This window comes from Corapipo altera, unplaced genomic scaffold, assembly GCF_003945725.1.
Source record: "Corapipo altera isolate COAL_440 unplaced genomic scaffold, ASM394572v1 51, whole genome shotgun sequence".
Classification (NCBI taxonomy): Eukaryota; Metazoa; Chordata; class Aves; order Passeriformes; family Pipridae; genus Corapipo; species Corapipo altera.
The window spans coordinates 557,195-574,768 of NW_020884892.1; the positions used below are offsets into that span (position 1 = coordinate 557,195).

At 44.1% G+C, this 17,574-nt stretch overlaps 2 protein-coding genes across 3 annotated transcripts in view; one reads left to right on the top strand and one right to left on the bottom strand.

Annotated features, from left to right (window-relative positions):
- Window positions 1–6: 6 nt before the first annotated feature.
- On the bottom strand, window positions 7–1,323 carry RPLP1 (ribosomal protein lateral stalk subunit P1). The gene is made up of 4 exons (XM_027645654.1): window positions 1,118–1,323; window positions 936–1,010; window positions 721–838; window positions 7–128 (listed from the first exon to the last, which is right to left on the bottom strand). The coding sequence occupies exons 1-4, from the start codon at window positions 1,187–1,189 to the stop codon at window positions 49–51; spliced, it is 345 nt and encodes a 114-aa protein (XP_027501455.1). The 5' UTR covers window positions 1,190–1,323; the 3' UTR covers window positions 7–48.
- Window positions 1,324–8,981: 7,658 nt separating this feature from the next.
- AGO2 (argonaute RISC catalytic component 2) overlaps window positions 8,982–17,574 on the top strand; it is a 43,732-nt gene continuing 35,139 nt past the window's right edge. For both annotated transcript variants that reach the window (XM_027645652.1, XM_027645653.1), the window contains exon 1: window positions 8,982–9,237. In XM_027645652.1, the coding sequence (XP_027501453.1) occupies window positions 9,207–9,237 (31 nt within the window). In that variant the 5' untranslated portion in view covers window positions 8,982–9,206. The remainder of the gene's footprint in view (window positions 9,238–17,574) is intronic.

The window sequence follows — 17,574 nt, forward strand, 5'->3', positions numbered from 1 at the left end:
CAGGAGTACAAGTAGATGTTCTTTATTACAGGCAGGTACAAAACTTAATTAGTCAAAAAGACCAAAGCCCATGTCATCATCAGATTCCTCTGATTCTTCTTTCTTTTCCTCTTCTTTCTTCTCCTCAGCTAGAAAAGGAGAAAGGAGTCAGGTTTTATGTCCATGTTATCAGCTTAGAAGTCACCTGTCACAGAAGGCTTCACATATACTAACTGTAACATCAAGAAGCAAGACCTGAGCAGTCCTAAAAATCTAAGCCAGCAAGGCAAGGAGACCAGTGTTTGCAATACTAGGAATGTGGTTCCGTGCCTTCAAAACTAATTTCTATCAAACCTGAAAAACTTTAGAAGAGACCCTGATGACATATGGGAAGATCAGCCCTAAATCTCAGCTAACACTAATGCTGCAACACTGAGTCAACGTGCAACATCAGCCTTTCCAAAGGGGAGGGTGCTTTGCTCTAGGAAGACTCACGCACAGGCTGTGAGGCACAAGCCACATTAAAGCAGCGCCTGTAACTGGTCCCTCCAAAGCTGCGCATGCCCCGTCCCTGGAAGTGTTCAAGGCCAGGCTGGATGAGGCTCTGAGCAACCTCTTCTAATGGAAATGTTCCTGCCCATGGCAGGGGGGTCGACTAGCTGACCTCTAAGCTCCCTCCCACCCCAACCCATCCCATGGATCGCCGTTTCCATGCCCCGGCCGGGCACAGCCGCCACTCACCGGGGGCGGCTCCTCCGGCGGGCGCGGCACCTCCCGCGGGGGCGGCGGCAGCCGGGGCCCCTCCGCCGCCCGCTCCCACGTTACAGATCAGGCTCCCGATGTCGATGTTCGCCAGCGCCTGCGGGGAACAAGGAGCGGCAGCGAAGCCTCGTTAACGCGGGGTGGGGGGAGCGCCACACGCCGCCCCAGCACAGCCCGCGGCCCCTCTCGCCCACCTTGGCGAAGAGCCCCGGCCAGAATGGCTCCACGTTCACTCCGGCCGCCTTGATGAGCGCGTTGATCTTGTCCTCCTGCAACGAGAGGGCGGCGGTGAGAGCGCGCCCGGCCCGGCGCGGCGCGGCCCCTCAGGCGGCCATGCCGCGCGCCCGCCGCCGCCATCTTGTGCGGCCGCACTCACCGTCACGGTGACCTCGTCGTCGTGCAGGATGAGGGCGGAGTAGATGCAGGCGAGCTCGGAGACGGAGGCCATGGCGGGGCGCGGTGCTGGTCGCCAGGTGGTTCGGCCTTAGCTTCGTCAGAAGAACTCAGCACCTTGGGCCGCCGCGGAGCGAGAAGGGGCGGGCGGCGCGGCGCGGCGCGGCTTTATAATGGCGGTGCTGTGATGTCATCGGAGACGTCACGCCCCGTGACCCGCCGCGCATGGCGGGCGCTCGCCCCTCCCCCTCCCCGCCGTTCCTCACCGCCCTCACAGCGAGGAATTCATTGCGAAACATCCAATGTCCTGGAATACCCTTCATCACCGACTCCAGCCGTTCTCTCAGCACTGCCAAGCCCACCCGTGTACCCAAGTGCCACATCCACACGGCTTTTAAATCCCTCCAGGGATGGGGACTCCATCCCTGCCCTGGGCAGTGCCAGGGCTGAAAAACTCCTTTGGTGAATAAATTTTCCCTAGTGTCCAAACTAATCCTCCCTGGTGCAACTTGAGGAACAAACTCACCCTCCCCCCCGCTGTTTGGGGTGCCACTGCCTAGCGAACCGTGCCATTTTCTGTAAGTTATATGTAATAGGGAAAAAAAGGTGCAGAATGAGGCATTGGTGAAAACTTACCACTGCCTGGCGTCTCCAGAACTCTCTGCCCTGTGTAACCTGACTTCTGCCACCTGAATATGAAGAAGCATTTCTTTCTGATGTGTGTGACTGCACACTGGAACAAGTTGCCCTGAGGAATTGTGGAGTCTCCCTCACTGGAGATATTCCAGGACGGTCTGGATGCAATCCTGTGCCTTGTGCTCTGGGATGACCCTGCTGGAGCAGGGGGTTGGACCTGCTGTGGTCCCTTCCAACCTGAGCTATTCTCTGATTCTGTGATTCTGATGAGCCTCAGCGAATTCCAGCATTTTGCTCCAAAGGAATAATCAGACTGTGAAAAAGAAATGATCACTCAGGTTTTTTCGTATTCTTGACAGATGTGCATTTGATAAGCCTCACTCTGTGCATGGGAAGATCATGGATCCTCCTAGATCCTCCTTCTTCCTGCCAAAGCACATGAAGAACAGGGAGGTGATTTGGGACAGCCAGCACGACTTCACCATGGGCATGTCCTGCCTGACCAACTGAGGGGCCTTCTATGTTGGAATGACCTCATCAGTGGAGAAAGGAAGAGCTACAGATGTCATTTATCTGGATTTCTGTCAAGCTTTTGACACAGATCCCCACGACATCCTTCTCTCTAAATTGGAGAGAGGGATTTGAGGGATAGACTGCTCAGTGGATGAGGAATCAGTCACATCCAGTCCTCGATGTCCAGCTGGATGAGTGATGAGGGGTGTCTTCAGGGGTCCGTATTGGCACCAGAATGGTTTAATATCTTCATCAATGCCATGAGCAGGGGGATTGAGTGCACCTTTAGTGGATTTGCAGATGACTCCAAGGTGAGAGGAGTGGCTGACATGCCTGAGGGATGGGATGCCACCCAGGGTGAATGGGGCTCTGAACAACTTGATCTAGGAAAAGATGTCCCTGCTCGTTGCATTGGGGCTGGACTAGCTGACCTTTAAAGGTCCCTTCCAACTCAAACCATTTTATTATAAATAAGTCAAACTTTCAAAAACAAGCTAGAACAAAATTACTTGATAATTTGCAAAAAGCTTGAAAGCTTAGAATCCTAAAATGACACTTTTCCATTACCAGCAAAGCATATCTGACACCCTGCTGTTATAATGTTCCCTCATAAAAACCTGAGGATATACTAGACCATTGCAAGTGAAAAGTGAGGTAGGCAAGAGGGACTTGACCTCTTGTATCCATCCCTTCCTAATGATCAGAAACAACTCAGAATTTCACTAAATGAAGATCTGACAGTACTCACTGATGGACATGATAAATGCAGAGTCTTGCAGTGCTTGACTTGTGGGTGCTTAAGTGAGGTCACCAGCTCTGAATTTAAGCATTTACCTAAACTTCCTATTGAAGGCACAGGGCAATTGGTCTACATTTTTATACCTAACTCAAAGTAACAAATAAATGCATCTTCCCAGTGGGATGTAATATCCTGGAACCTGTGTTGTTATTGGGTGCTTGAGGATGGGATTTCACAAATGACTTGCAGGAACCTGCCTTGACTGTCCCTCACTCCAGTGTTGCCAAACCCTCCTGTGCCAGTGGTTCATGAGATGATCTGACTGGAAACTAGCAACATGGAAATAAGGTTCCTTTTCAATCAAATGAACTTGCCAATGATGCTGGCCTGGGAGATTGTGCAAACGGACAACAAAATTAAAGGTTTTGTAAACAGGGTTTTATAATGGTTCTGGTAGCAACTGTGGGTAGAGCCCTTCCCAAATCTTCGTTCGCAAAGCCTAGACATGATGATGATGATGATAACGGTTCTGGTATAACAGTCCTTAAGCTAAAAATTTTGAAACATGCTGATGCATTGTTAAAAAATAAAATATGAAGACCTAAAATTTAAATGTGACATTCACATAAGCTTAGGCTTTGGTTGCCAAAGATGTTAATTAAATGAGATTTGCCTGCATCCTTGCTTCATGGCTGTCTTGCTGCATCTATTGAGTGACACTGATAAAGCTGCTCTGTAGGAGCTAAGAATAAAGTTCTGATGAAAACAAATTGCTGTGTAATAAGAAAGCGAAAAAACCTCCAGTTTTGCTGCTTCAAAATCTTTTTGAAGCCTATGTATCTGGTCAGGATTGCTGATTAATAAAGGTTAATTCCAAGGGAGGCCAAGGGTCTAGAAATTTGCAGAGGCACATTCTTTTCACCTCTGATCCTGTAACTGTCTGTACTCTTTACTATCTACATACTTCTGTGTATTCTACAGTTCCAGGGCAGTGACTTATTTCCAGGGTGATGAGGTTTAGGATGATAATACAACTGTTTTACTAGCAAGCTGTTACAGGATTGCACAGGACTGTCTTCATAATAAACAAAACACATAACTTGGCTATGAAACTTCCCTGAAGTGGATATTTTACACTTAGAGGATGGTAAAGAGCAGTGGCAGAGATCTGGCAGGATATGCTTGTGGATTGCTTAGCAGCCAAGAAAGGAAGACATCAGCAAGATGCAGATTAACTTGTTTTGTGTGTGTGTGTGTATACATGCAGCATTTAAAGAATTAGAGATTCCTGTGCTGTAAGTGCTTAGAACACTGACAAATTGTGACAGTTTCAAAATTTAAAACAAAACCTTGCAATAGTTCTCCCAATCATTATCACTACATATTCGTTCTGATGCTTTATCTGTTATTACAGCTGCATATGCAAAGCAGTCAGTCCTTAGCACTTCATCCTAAATTAGCTGTGAGTGTGCACCACTACAGAGCTGATGCCTTATTGTTAGAACATGACTGAGGTCACTGGTATTCATCAAAGCTGTCAAACTCAAGAGTTCTTCACTAAGGAGACCTGAAGTTGATAGTACCTTTCTCTTTCCCTGCCCTTGATTAACTATTTTGTTGTTGCTTTTAATCTTCCTGAGGTAATTCTTCCTTCTTTCTTAAAAGCAAGCCTTTCTCCAGCTCTCAAGGCTTCACTTTCTCAGTGACCAAAGGCAATAGTGAGGCCTCACCTTGAATTTTGTGTTCAGATTTGAGTTCTTTACTACAGGAAAGACATTGAGGTGCTGGAGTGTGTCTGAGGAAGAGTAACAGAGCTGGGGAAGGAGCTTCCTGGAAAGGAGGCTGTAGCCAAGGGGAGGTTGGTCTTTTCTCCCAAGTAACAAACAACAGGACAAGAGGAAATGGCCTCAAGTTGCACCATGGGAGGTTTAGAATGGATATTAGGAAATATTTCTCCATAGGAAGGATTGTCAAGGATTGGAACAGGCTGCCCAGGGAAGTGATTGAGTCAACAACCCTGGAGGTATTTAGAAGACATGCAGATGTGGTACTGAGGGACATGGTTTAGTGATGGACTAGACAGGGCTAATGGTTGGACTCGATGATCTTTTCTAACCTAAGGCAACAGGTTAAATTCTTTCCAACTTCCACAGGTGGGAAGGTGTTGATAGATAATTACAGAGACATAAAGTCATAGAATGGTTTGGGTTAGAAGGGACCTTAAAGACCATCTCGTTCCAATCCCCCTTCCACTAGACCAGGTTGTTGAGAGCCCCATCCAGCCTGGCCTAAAACACTTCCAGGGATGGGGCAGACACAGCTTCTCTGGGCTGGTTTCACTCATCTAATTTGAGTCCCTGTTTATGTGCTGTTAACCAGGACAGTCATCCCCTTCTGCAACTGTTTTCCACCGGTTTTTTGCAATTGTGCCTCCTGTGCTGTACTGATCTGGTAGAGTTTAGAGTTTGATATAAGAACTGTAGACTTTCAAGTTGCTATCTTGAATTCTGTCAATGAGCAGTTTCGGGTACAGTATTTGCTTCCTTTATCTTCTTTTTAGAAACTCCTTTTCTCCTTGGATAGGTTTTTTTGGTTTTGTTTCCTTATAACAAGGTCAGTACAACACAGAACACAACTCTGATACTACTTAGAATTGTAATAATCAGTGTATGTAACACATCCCCAATAGGTGGTGCTGCATCTTTTTCATAGTGTCTAATTGCTGTATTATTGGCCCTGATAGCCTGGAAAAGTTGTCTTTTTGAGTAAACTTAAGTTTGTAATCTAATAATAATAAATGCTTTTTCAAAAAAATAAATATTGTAATTCATTTAAGAAAAGGAATCAAATGTGGCTTTGTAGCTTAGTAGTTGGAACAGTTATCTTATTGTAGAAAGACAAAAATCAGGTTTTGGCCCATCTACTGTGGATTAATAGTGATTAAATCATTAATTGTTGAAATAACAAACAGTCCCTGAGTAGGGGACCAGACCCTGAAAGTTTCTGTAGCCATATGAACACATTAGATCATAGAGCCATGGTCTTCTTCACTTTTGTTCTGATTTTAAACTCTTATGCAAAGCAGAACATGACAGGTCTAATGTGCATACTCCAGGTAACATCTTAAAAGTTATAAGATGGAAAAGATAAGCTTAAATCCCCTCCAAGTCAAGAATAAAATTTACATCTTTCTGCTCTGAGTAAAAATTTTTGCCACTGTATTATTGTAAGCAATGACTACAAGACATTTAAAAACTCTGGAGCTTTTAAAGTAATTTAGTTTTAAAAGGGAAGAGTTGATACTTATAGCAATCAATATATGTTTTCTCATCAAAAGAAAAGCCATATAATTTGCCAGTAGCCTGCTTGTATATAAAATATTTTCCCCAGATTGCTGCTGCTATAAATGAGTTTTAAAAGCTGTTCCTAAATACCATCTTTGCTTTCAAAATGATTAGAACATTCTCTTTTTTTTCCAAAATAATGATTTCTTCCGTGAGAGATATCACAGAAGATATTCTCTGAGAGTTCTGGGAAATGTCATCTTGGAATCCAGCAGTTAGGACAGGTATTGTGTCCAAAAGTCACTCAAAAGTCACTCAATTTTTGCTTTAGAGAAGCCTAATTTTAAGTGTTTAAGCAGCTGTTCTTATACTACCATGTAATTGTTAATACAGCATATAAAGAACATGTTATAAAAGAATGCTGTTACAGAGCTTTCAAACCTCTCTTTCAGACCAAATCTTTTCAAGAACTGAGGCCTTTTTTGGGTGAAATTTCCCGGTAAGACATAATTAGGTTTCACTGTTCTCCAAACCATCAGTTGTCAGTGACAGAAAGCATTAGAAGTAAAGCAAGTGACATGGCCCAAAATGAATGTGTGAACAGAGGTAGAAGAGAAAATATGCCTCCAGGAACAGCAGCACTTTTACATGAGAAAATAGTGCTTAAATAAAACTATTTAACCAATTTATTATTTAACTCTGCAGTCCTGCAGTTCTGTACAAACGGTGATAAGCCCTTTTGCTTATGAAGTGCTAAATCCACAGGAATCAGCTTTAAATCAATACAATTATATTGCACTCTAGGACGTTCAAGGTATTAATTGCTGTTTTCAGGATCTCTATTTTTCAGGGAACTTCTGAAATCAATTTCAGAGCATCCTGTGGAGCTGGAGAGAAGTGCTGGGTATGGGTTTACTGTTTTGTAAAACCTCCCCTTGTATTTCACCTGTCTTCTGTTGCTTGTTAGTGTGTTATTTTCAAACTGCTACCAGAGTACCATAATGTACTTTTAGCCTCAGTGTTAATCAGTGCTGCTCATCAGGGTGACCAAATTAGTCAAGTGGACATTTCTAGAAACCTGTCAGTGTATTTTTATGCTCTTTTTTTCTTAAATACAGGTCTAACAGGCATGATAGTCTGTGTAATCGTCAGGAGAGTTATATTCATGATTAGATTGAAGAGATTGATTTAAATAATAGTATCAAAAAAAATAGATGTTGATACAGTGACTGCATGGTTTCCTCCTGTCACCTCAGCAGAAAAGCCAAATTTGCCTCAGATAACTCTCTTCTGGCTCTTGGTTTTGGGTAGTTGTGAAAAAATGTTACCCAGCTCCTCACAGAGAGGAAAACAGCAACCCCCTTGCCAGCTCCCTTGTTTATCTTTTTACTAGAGTTGCCTGGTTTTACTTTAAAACTAAAGTTGACCCATAATTTTGTCCTTTATTTGTTTATAGTTGCGAGTAAATCTGTACTTTCCAGCAACTTGAGAAGCTTGGAATGGAGACAAATCCAAAATCACTCCAGTGGAAACTCTGGTGGTGACAGTGGTTTCAGGAACAGTTCACTCGAAGTGAAAGCTGAGCTGTTAATAGCAGCCCTTAAATATCTACAAGTATGACCCAAAAGGGTAAACACTTTGGAGCACTGAGATGCTTCGTTATCACTTCAAATATGAACTGATGAAGGAGGATATTAAATGGTTTGACGAACCATATGTTTGCCTTGTCCTTTGGCAGATAATATCTAGTGAAGGATTTCGGTTGAATTTGAAGGGGCTTGACTGATCTGGGGTGAAAACTGCATGAATTTATTAAAGGCTTCCACATTGACATGGAGGAGGTGATTGAAAGGATGGACTGTGGTGCTATACTGTAACTCTGTAGGTAACTCCTGGTGGAAATGAGCATCATTAAATTGCTCTTTGACTCCTTAGTAGGTTTAAGATTTTTTTTCCCTCCTTTCTCCTGCTGAAAGGAAGAGGTACCACTTAGATGATTACAAAAGCATGACAGTTCCTGCAGGAACCATCATCACTGATACAGCTGAGTTTCATAGATACGACTAAAAGTATCTATGTCCATATGACGTGGTATGGAGGTGCAAGATCCATGAGGTGACCTGAGGTTTTCACAGCTACAGGAGAAATAAGAGAAGTGAAACAATCAAATCCAAATTTCAAGTAAACAGAGCATACCTATGTGTAATACCAGTATCATTCCAGCATCCCTTTTAAACACGTGTAAGGAGTGTAGTAGAGTGCAGAGAGCTGGAGGCTCACGGTCATTTTCCAAGGTCTCATTGAAAGCGACAGGACGAGAGGACACAGTCTTAAGCTGCGCCAGGGGAGGTTTAGGTTGGACATGAGGAAGAAATTCTTCACAGAAAGGGTGATTTAACATTGGAATGTGCTGCCTAGGGAGGCCGTGGAGTCACCGTCCCTGGAGGTGTTTCAGGAAAGACTGGACGTGGCACTCAGTGCCATGGTCTGGCTGACATTGTTGGTGTGCGGTCATAGGTTGGACTCGGTCACCTCAGAGACCTTTTCCAACCTAACTGATCCTGTGATCCTCCTGCTTCTTCTCCTGCTCTGCTCCCGCTTCCCGCCCGCCCGGGCCGGAGGGCGGAGCGCCCCTTCCCCGTGACCCCGCGGCTCCTCCCTTCTCCCCTCCCCGCTCCTCAGTGCCGCCGAGTAACCTGGATTCCCGGCCCTCCTCCTCCTCCCTCTTTCTTTTCTTTTTTTTTTTTTTTCCTCCTCTCCCCTTTTCTTTTCCTCCCCCCTCCCCTCCCCTTCCTCCTCCTCCTCCCCTTCCCCCGACAGCGTAGCCGGGGCTCGGGCTCGCTCCCTCCCCCGTGCCCTCCCCTGGAGCCGCCGCCGCCTCCGCCGTCGCACACGGAGACATGTACCCGGGAGCCCCCTCCGCCGGACCCGGTGAGGCTGCGACCGGGTTTCTTTCCCTCCCCCGCTCCCCCTGGAGCGGCTTTCCCGGCCCGTGTCCGCGGGGAGCCCCGGGAGCGCTCTCCCCCCGCGGCTCGGGCCTGGCTGGAGCCGCGGCCGGGGGAGGAAGGAGGGTCAGGGCGCCGCCGCCACCTCGGGCAGGGCGGCCGCGTGTCCGGAGGCCCCTCTGAGGGGAGGCTCTCCTCCCCTGCCCCGCTCTCCCCTCCCTCTGCCGAGCCCCGGGGCCGGCGCAGCTCCCGCCGCGGAGCGGGGTCTCCATTTCCTCGCTCCCGGCTCCATCCTGGGATTCCCGGCTCGCCGCGTGTTCGGCCGCGCTGCGATAGTTGGTGTTGTGGAGGTGCGGGAGAAGCGCGTCCACATGTCGGGAGCAGCTCGGAGAGGTGATGGGCTGCCTGAGGTGTCCTCGCGCTCTGTCTGTGGTGAAATCTGGGAGTAAAAGGAAATGTGGACGTGGAAAGAAGAGTTACCAACTCGCTCAGAGACATTTAATGTTGTTTAGGGGAAATACAGGTTAATACTGCACGAGTTTGTGCAGTTCATTATGGGACAGTGTTTTAGGCTGTTTCTGTGGTGGGAATTCTTATGTACAAACTGCAGTGTTTGTGTGACCGGCACCCAGTTTTCTTCTAGGAAAGTTTTAAAATAAATGGAAGTTTAGTTGATGTTGCTGTTCTCAACGGTTTTACATAAAATCTCTTCCCTTAGGGTGATAATCTAGCAAAGAATAGTGTAGTGAAGTACAGGACCCAGAACTGAGATGTCTTTGACTGCTCCTCTTACAGATGCTGGTTCTGTAAAAGCATTAAAGCACTCGTGTCTTGGGATCCACAGTTAGGTGCTGGCTTCTTTTTTTTTTTTTTTTTCTGATTTGGTTCTGTGCAAGGGACAACAGTCAAGAAAGACAATCAGGATGATTGTTTTGAAGTACAGCTCCTCTGTTTTTACTTTCTTTTCTTTCTGCAGTGCACGAAAACTCTCCCTAGCACAGCAGAGACAGGTCTCTGCAGCTCGTGTGTCCAGAGGGACATTCATGATTTCGCTTTCATGTGTAACATCATTTGCACATTTTCGTACCAATATCTGTGTATGATGTAATCCTTTGGTGTCTTCTAGTGTGGAGTTCTCTTGCTCAGGTACAGCTACACATACATACAGTAGTTTTATGTATGGGAGTCTCTTTATCTTTTATTTACTCTCTGTCCGATCCTGCCACTTTCCTTTTCACTCAGAATGATCTTAGTTCCAGTTGGTGGTTGCTGTTTACCTTCAGGGACCTATGTTCAGTGTGAAAGGATGTGTTCCCCTTCCTGGAACAACCGTCTCTTAACCCCGGGCTCTAGGTAGAACAACTTCCACCAAGTTCAGGGTTGCTGTGTGTTGTTCCTGGTGTGTGTCTTGGGCTCCTGCTGTTCTGCTCCCTCCAGCCGAGCTCATCTTGTGCCTTGTTTACTTCCGAGTTTATCTGTGTGGCTCAGCCCTTTCCCCCCGTGCAGAGCTGGGCAGTGTCTGTGCTGGGCTATGAGCTGTGAGTCGTTCTCTACATGGTGAGGCTCTGCTTCCTTCCTGTGAAATCATCCACGGAGAGCCTCAGCAGCACAGTGGCTTCCAGCAGCCCAGACAGCTTCCTGTTGCACTCCAAAATCACAAAGTCTTGGAGTTTTTTAGGAGAGCGTGGCTGTACTGGACCAGCAAACAGGGACTGTCAGAAAGATGCTTCGCTGCCTTGTGCAAGGCTACATGTGGCCTGTGAGCTGCCGGGGAAGTCCCATTCCAAACACACAGAAATCCTGTTCAGGGAGAGAGCTGAAGTGTAGTTTACAACCCCTCACCGAGCTGCAGCTGCTGTGAGCGCACCAGAGCTCCAGCCTCTACACATCTGTCAGCAGATCCTTGACAGCAAGTAAACGCTGCATCCCTATCTGCCATAACCCAGATCCCCACGCTGCTCCCTGCTCCGTCACTGAGCCACACGAGCTACTTTGTTCTTCCAGCTCCCACTGCCAGACTGGACCCTGCAGCCAAACCCATTTCGAGGGTGCTGGTGGTGCTGGACTCCTGCCAGTGTAATCGCTCCATTTGCCACAGGTTTTGCTATTTTAGGCTTAATTCTTTTTCTGGAAACAGTATCAAGAGAGTTGGGAGGCCGTATGTGACTAATTTCAAAAAGTTGCTGCTGAACCTGGAAACTTCGTTCAAACGTTCTGTTATGTCTGGAGTAAGGTGGTTTTGTGTGCACGAGGGGGACATCATGAAATCATTCTTTCCATGGTTAGGAAGCCTGTGATCCCTTTTCCTTTTTCCCCAAGTACTGTCTGAGTTATTGCCTTGGTGTTGAATTTGCTGTGATATTGTGCCCATACCTTTTTTTTTTTTTGCCTTCAAGAAACTGTGAAAAGTAAAAAATATGAAAATCTAAGAGAGAATTCTTTGTTTTTTTAAAGAAAAGGTTTGATACTGCTACTTTTTGGTTTGTCTTTTTCTTTAAGGACAGAAAAATGTCAAAGTGGCGGAATAGAAATAGTCTCAGTTAAAAGACTTGATTAAAAGTTGAATAAACTTCTGGAACTACACTCCTTGGTGTTGATGTACTTATAAATTCTAATCTTTGCACATCATAGATTCCTTTTTTGTTCTTTGAGAGGATTTTTGGGTTTTGCCTTGCTACACAAGGTCTTAATTTACTGTTGAAGCAGCGGTTATCTGAAAAAGAGTGACTTTGTGGAAGGGATTATGGCTTTGCATGTGAAATAAAAACTTTTTTACCCAGCACAAGAAACAACTTTATCAAATCAGTGAAAGTAAGGTTATTTTCTCACTTGTTGTTTAGTCTTTAAAACTGTGAATAGACTGTTGGAACTTGTAAATCTCTTTTGGTTTTCAGTTCATGTGCTTGTTTTACCTCCCATATATTTTCTTGAAGATATGAGATGTTGGATGTTGATTCTCTTTAGGAGTCTTTAGTCCCAAAATGTGATGCAGGGAAAGGTGTGCTCATGCCTTAGTTGGGGTGGTAGAAATGGCAGCTTCATCTCATGGAATTTAACTCCACCAGTGTCCTCTTGGTTTGTGATTCAGCAGCAGCTGAAACCTCCTGTCAAAGTTGTGCCTTTATCTTCTTAGAGAGGCTTTTTCTATTCTTTTGGGGGTGGATCTGGACCTGCTCTAACTGTACTAAATCTGCTGGTATCACAGAGTTGCCCAGTTTCTTTGGCTTAATTTTAGACAGTAAATTAAAGCTGAAACTCACTGTAAGCTGCCACATGTAGAGGAGAGAGTGAGAACTTTGCGTAGTTTCAGCTCTCTTCCTTTTTGTGTGAGAGTTTTTCCTAAAATTGAAATTGCCTTTGACAAAGTTACAGCCTACAACACACAGTACAGCTTTTCCAGGCATATTGTTGTCGTGACCAGTATATTTTCCTAAGGAAGGCAAAGATTCCGTGTCACTGTGTCGCCTCAGCCAGCTGTGGAGTCTTCAGGTGGCTGAGGATGAGGTAGTTGTTTGGTGAGGAGATAATCGATGGTGTCAAATGAGCAAACCAAACTTTCTCCTTTGCTTGGTGAACTGAAGGATCCTGTCTGCTGTTGAAAAGTGAAACACTATGTTCAGCAGTGATTCTCTTACTGATTCTGCACTTAAATGGGATTTTGTGAACTTATTTTTTCTTGTCTTGAAGTTTTTCACTTTCACAGAATCGTCGTGTGTGCTCGTACGTGTGTAGTGGTGTGTTGTAACATATAGAAAGAGTACAGAGGAACAGCCAAACCTTTCTGACTTCCAGGAAAGTTCTTTTTTTTTCACAATTTGTACCCCCTCCTTCACTGCTATCACCACCACTCTGTTTCACAGAAGGGTGGGAAAGACATACAAATGTTTTAACTATGTAAGAGAAAATATGTCTTACATTATCATATGATGCTCTTTTGCCCACTTAGAACTGTGTAGGAGGGAAAGATTTCTCCAGTTCAGAAACCAGTCTTTCTGAACACTTCTGGCTTTCCAGAAATTTCGGGGACTGAGCTGATGAACGCAGTAAACTTCTAACTGCTAAATTGGCTTTGCAAACATAGACAGTTCTAACTAATGAGGAACTTTACATGCCTGATGGAAGTCTTGTTCGTGTCAGCTAAGCATGTACTGACAACAGCTTTACAGAACTTGTAAGACTTGTCAAAATTCTGTGGTGTTTTGCCTCCCCTAATTTTTTTGTCACATTTAAGTGAAATACTTGGTCATATTTTTAGTGATGGAATTTCTTAATACTCAGCCTACCAGAAAATATTACTAAATCTGAAAATGAAGAAAAGTCAGCCTCCAGTATTTTATTTTTGGTAAGTTATGAACTAGAAAAAAGTAGCTGGTGGAAAATATTACGTAGTGTTAGCTGTAGTGGCTGTGGGTAGGGATCTGTTCCATGCATTGTCCAATTAATTTGTTTTAGTATCATGCATCCTTTCTGATGTACTCACAAAGCAGCCCACTAGAATGTAAAGTATCTCTTACCCTATTGACTAGGGAAGTGCAGCACTTTGAACTCAGTGCTAGGCTTTTTTTGCTTTTTTCCCCTCACACTTAAACATTTCATTATATGTTTTATACTATAAAAATTGGAAAAAGACAGACCTGAATAGCATCAACCCCAGCTGGACTGAACTTGAGTATCTCATGTCTTACACCAGAGCTGTAATTTGTTGGTACACAGTCCCCTTTGTAGCCATTTCTAAGAATTAGTGCTTTGAAGAGACTTTTCAGTACTGGCCAGGAAGTGGGTTTTTAAATCCTCGAGGCTGAGGTGGTATCTGTAGTTTTATATAATCAGGACTGAATTAATAGGTAGCATCTTTTTATGTGTTTTGTGAGCACCACAGGTTAGTGCAATTCACTTTAACTTCTCCATTTTAATTTGATTTGCTTTTACTGTTCTCTTTTCAGAGTAAACTTAGTGCTTTTAAATACAGAGTTTTCGAATGAGCATCCTGCTTTATAGCTTTGCTGCAGCTGTGAAGACCTGTGGTACCTGGTGCCCAGGTTTCAAGGAAGAAAAGTTTTGTTGTGTTTTTTTGTTTTTAACTGTATGACTTCACAAAACTGGACACAGCCAAGGTGGAAGTACTGTGGATAATGACATAATCAAATCAGTCCAAAGCTTGCTTTGAGTTTTTCTCCTTTGCTGCCATCAGCGTTGTCTTTTGAATTGAGTTCTCATTGAGCTGTCCACAGTGCTACCAAATTCTATTACTGTTTGGATTGTGAAATGGATTTATTTAATTTTTTTAATCACAGGTGTGGTGAGAGTCATTCATTCCCCCCTGCTGTAATTTTTGTCCTGTTCTATTTTTTTGTTGTTGTTGTAGTGCTGCTCAGTTGTGTTTTGTGTTTGTATTCTGTCTCCAAGTGGAGTTGTTATGGCGCAGGTCCCAGTGTTAATATATGTATGCCATGATAGCTCTGGAGAGTGCCTCTGTCTTTGAGGGAAGTGTTGAAATGTTTAACTTTTCAGAGATACAAGATACCTCCAGATATTTGCAGTTTTGGGCTCCATAGTCTTTCCCAACAACCTGATTTTGTTCCCTTGTACTAGCTGCTTTATAATCAGAAGGTGGAGGAGATGCTTCATTTTAACTCTTACACTTGTGTGAAGAGTTAAATTCCATAGCACAAAATTCCATAAGATATGTGTAATTCTGAAGACTGTGTGTTTAAACAGGTAGAATTTTATATCTCATTGTGTCACTTCAACCTGTGCTGGGTGTGACTGAAACAAGGGGTCTTTTGAGGAATAACCTAGTCTGAGCATGTCATCTTGGGAAGCTTGAAAATGTACTTCTGAAACTGTATGTATAGACAATGAAATGGATGACCATGTGTATATAGTCTAGAAAAAAAGTAACTGTTCTGTGGCCAGACCAGGAGGTGACTTGGCAGTGTCAGGTACCATGGGTACCTGTTTGAGTTCCTCATGTCATAGAGTGCAGCACTGCAAATTCTGTCTCAGTGATGCTTTTTTTATGTTCCTAGTTCAGTCATGGAATTTACATTGGAGCTTGTTAATGTGAGAAAATAATGAAATTTAAATTTTAATTTAGTAGTAGGAAGTGTGTGTGGATGTGCTAATTTAGATTTATTTTAAATAAGCCAATTTTAGAAGAATTCCCAAGAGGGGAGGTTTCACTGGCTGAGCTAGATCAATCTAAAAATTGTTTGAAGTTAAACTTGTCATGTAGATGAATAAGGCTTTAAAACATAATTATTACTGGGGCCTCGTTCTATACCTTCTGAAACTTGTTTAGCAAGTGTTTACTATTAAAGGTCTGTTCACACAGGGGGGGTGAGTTCCTGTCTAAATATTACTGTGTCCTTGGCTTTGCTTATCCTCTGATTATGAATTTATTTCATTGTCTTTTCATGAGCTTGTGGTTTGCAGTGAATGCTCCCTTTCTACTCTTTTTTTATCAATTTCTGTGCTAGTTGTGCTCTCTTATCCCATTATACTCCGTAGTTTCTGAAATCCTCGTGGAGGACAAGACTTTGGAAGGGCGGGGGTTTTCTCCTTTGTGGTTTTTAACTGCCAGTGAAACATAAGGTTTCTTAAATAACAGTACTTGTCAGCTTCAGCTCTGCTGACTTAGACACTTCTGTTGAGACACATGGGTTTAAAAAGAAACCCCAAAAAACCACCAACCCTCCAAACCACAAACAAAACAAAAATAAAATAGAGAAGAACCCCAAGCTGAGGTAGAAATGACAATACAAGAGAATGAATGTCTCAGTGAACAAGTGTGTTTCGCTTGGGGAAGAGCTTCAGTGTTTAATGAGGGAATGCTTAGGAATAACTCGTAGGGATTCAGAGTATTTGCATAAGGGTGTGTTGTGTAAAATGTCAGAGCTTCTTTCAGAAGGAGGAAACTTCCCACCAGGGCAAGGAAATGAAGGTTTGTTGTTTGGGTCTCCTTATGTGATCAGAATACAGTAGTGGTGGGTTTTTTCCTAATTGCTTGGCTTACAAATCCCCTTTAAAATCAGACTTCATGGAGGCCTCTCTGTAGCAAACTTGTGACTTTCTTTACCTTTCATAGCTGAGTTTTATTTTGCATCAACTAATATGAGAACTTCTGTTGCTTACAAGAAGCAGGTGGAGGAAAAAACCCTGAGATGTAATAGGAAAAAAAAATTCTGATGGGGGACTTCTGCTGCCAGCCTACACTCTGTCATATCTCAGTTATTCCACTACTCTGAACCTGCATTTTACGCTCTTTGCAGTGATGCTGGAAACCACAGCCCTATCTCTGGAAACCGCATTAGATACCATTGGATGTCAAAGATGCTCCTCCAGCTGCTTTCACTATCTAAAATGATAAAATAAAGCATAACCTCAGCTCTTAGCTGGGAATTTTTCTTTTCTGAGACTAAACCACGAGAGTGTTCCTGTTTTTGTAGATTAATCCAGTGTGGGTATGGGAAAAGATTTCTTTTTTTTCAAGGAAGGCATGGCTACTTCTGAGTTATAGCTCAGCAGCTGAGTTTTGTATATTTTTTTAGGAATGAAGACAATTTTTATTTTTAGGTTTGACACAAAAACAGTGTCAGCCAAAGTCTGTGCTGGTATGGATGTGCTTGCAAAGGTACAGCACAAAATAAAACCATCCTGCCTTATTTCTCTAATTAGCCAAGGACAAATCACTTCTGTGTTTCATTAAGTTGTATACAATATGAGTACCACAGGGAACATGGATCTGGGGCCTCTGTGGCAGCAGATCCCAGCTGGTGAGACACAGCACACTGGAAAGACATGCCAGTGGCCAGTGACTAAAGCCCGAGCCATTAGGGCTCGTTAAGTTTCGTGGATGTTGTGGTCCTGTGGGCAGTAATGTCTCTAATGACACAGAGGGCCGGAGGAGAGACACGGAATGTGGTGGGAAGGGAAGGGAAAGGGAAAGTGTTGGTGGACAGGCTGGGGGAGCAACTTTGTGCTCTGGTTCAGGTGACTTAATCTATCCAGCGTCTGCTCGTGAGCTGCAATGTGGAGACCAGTTCTTACAGTTTCTGAGGAAAAAAATAATCCATGAAAGACTGAGATCTGGAGGTGTGGAGGTGATGGAGTGTCACAGCGAGCTGTACAGTTCCAGGGGTGTTATGTGATAGCAGTTTGTGTGTGCAGAAGGTGTTGAAGTGCTTAATGGTGGGGTTGTGGCCACGGAGCCCTCGCTGAGCTCAGCTCTGCACCTGGAGGAGCTGGAATGACTGTGCTCCTGGGGACTGAATGCAAGTGCTTGTTTGTCTCACCTTCACACCAGCTAGATGGATGGAAACTC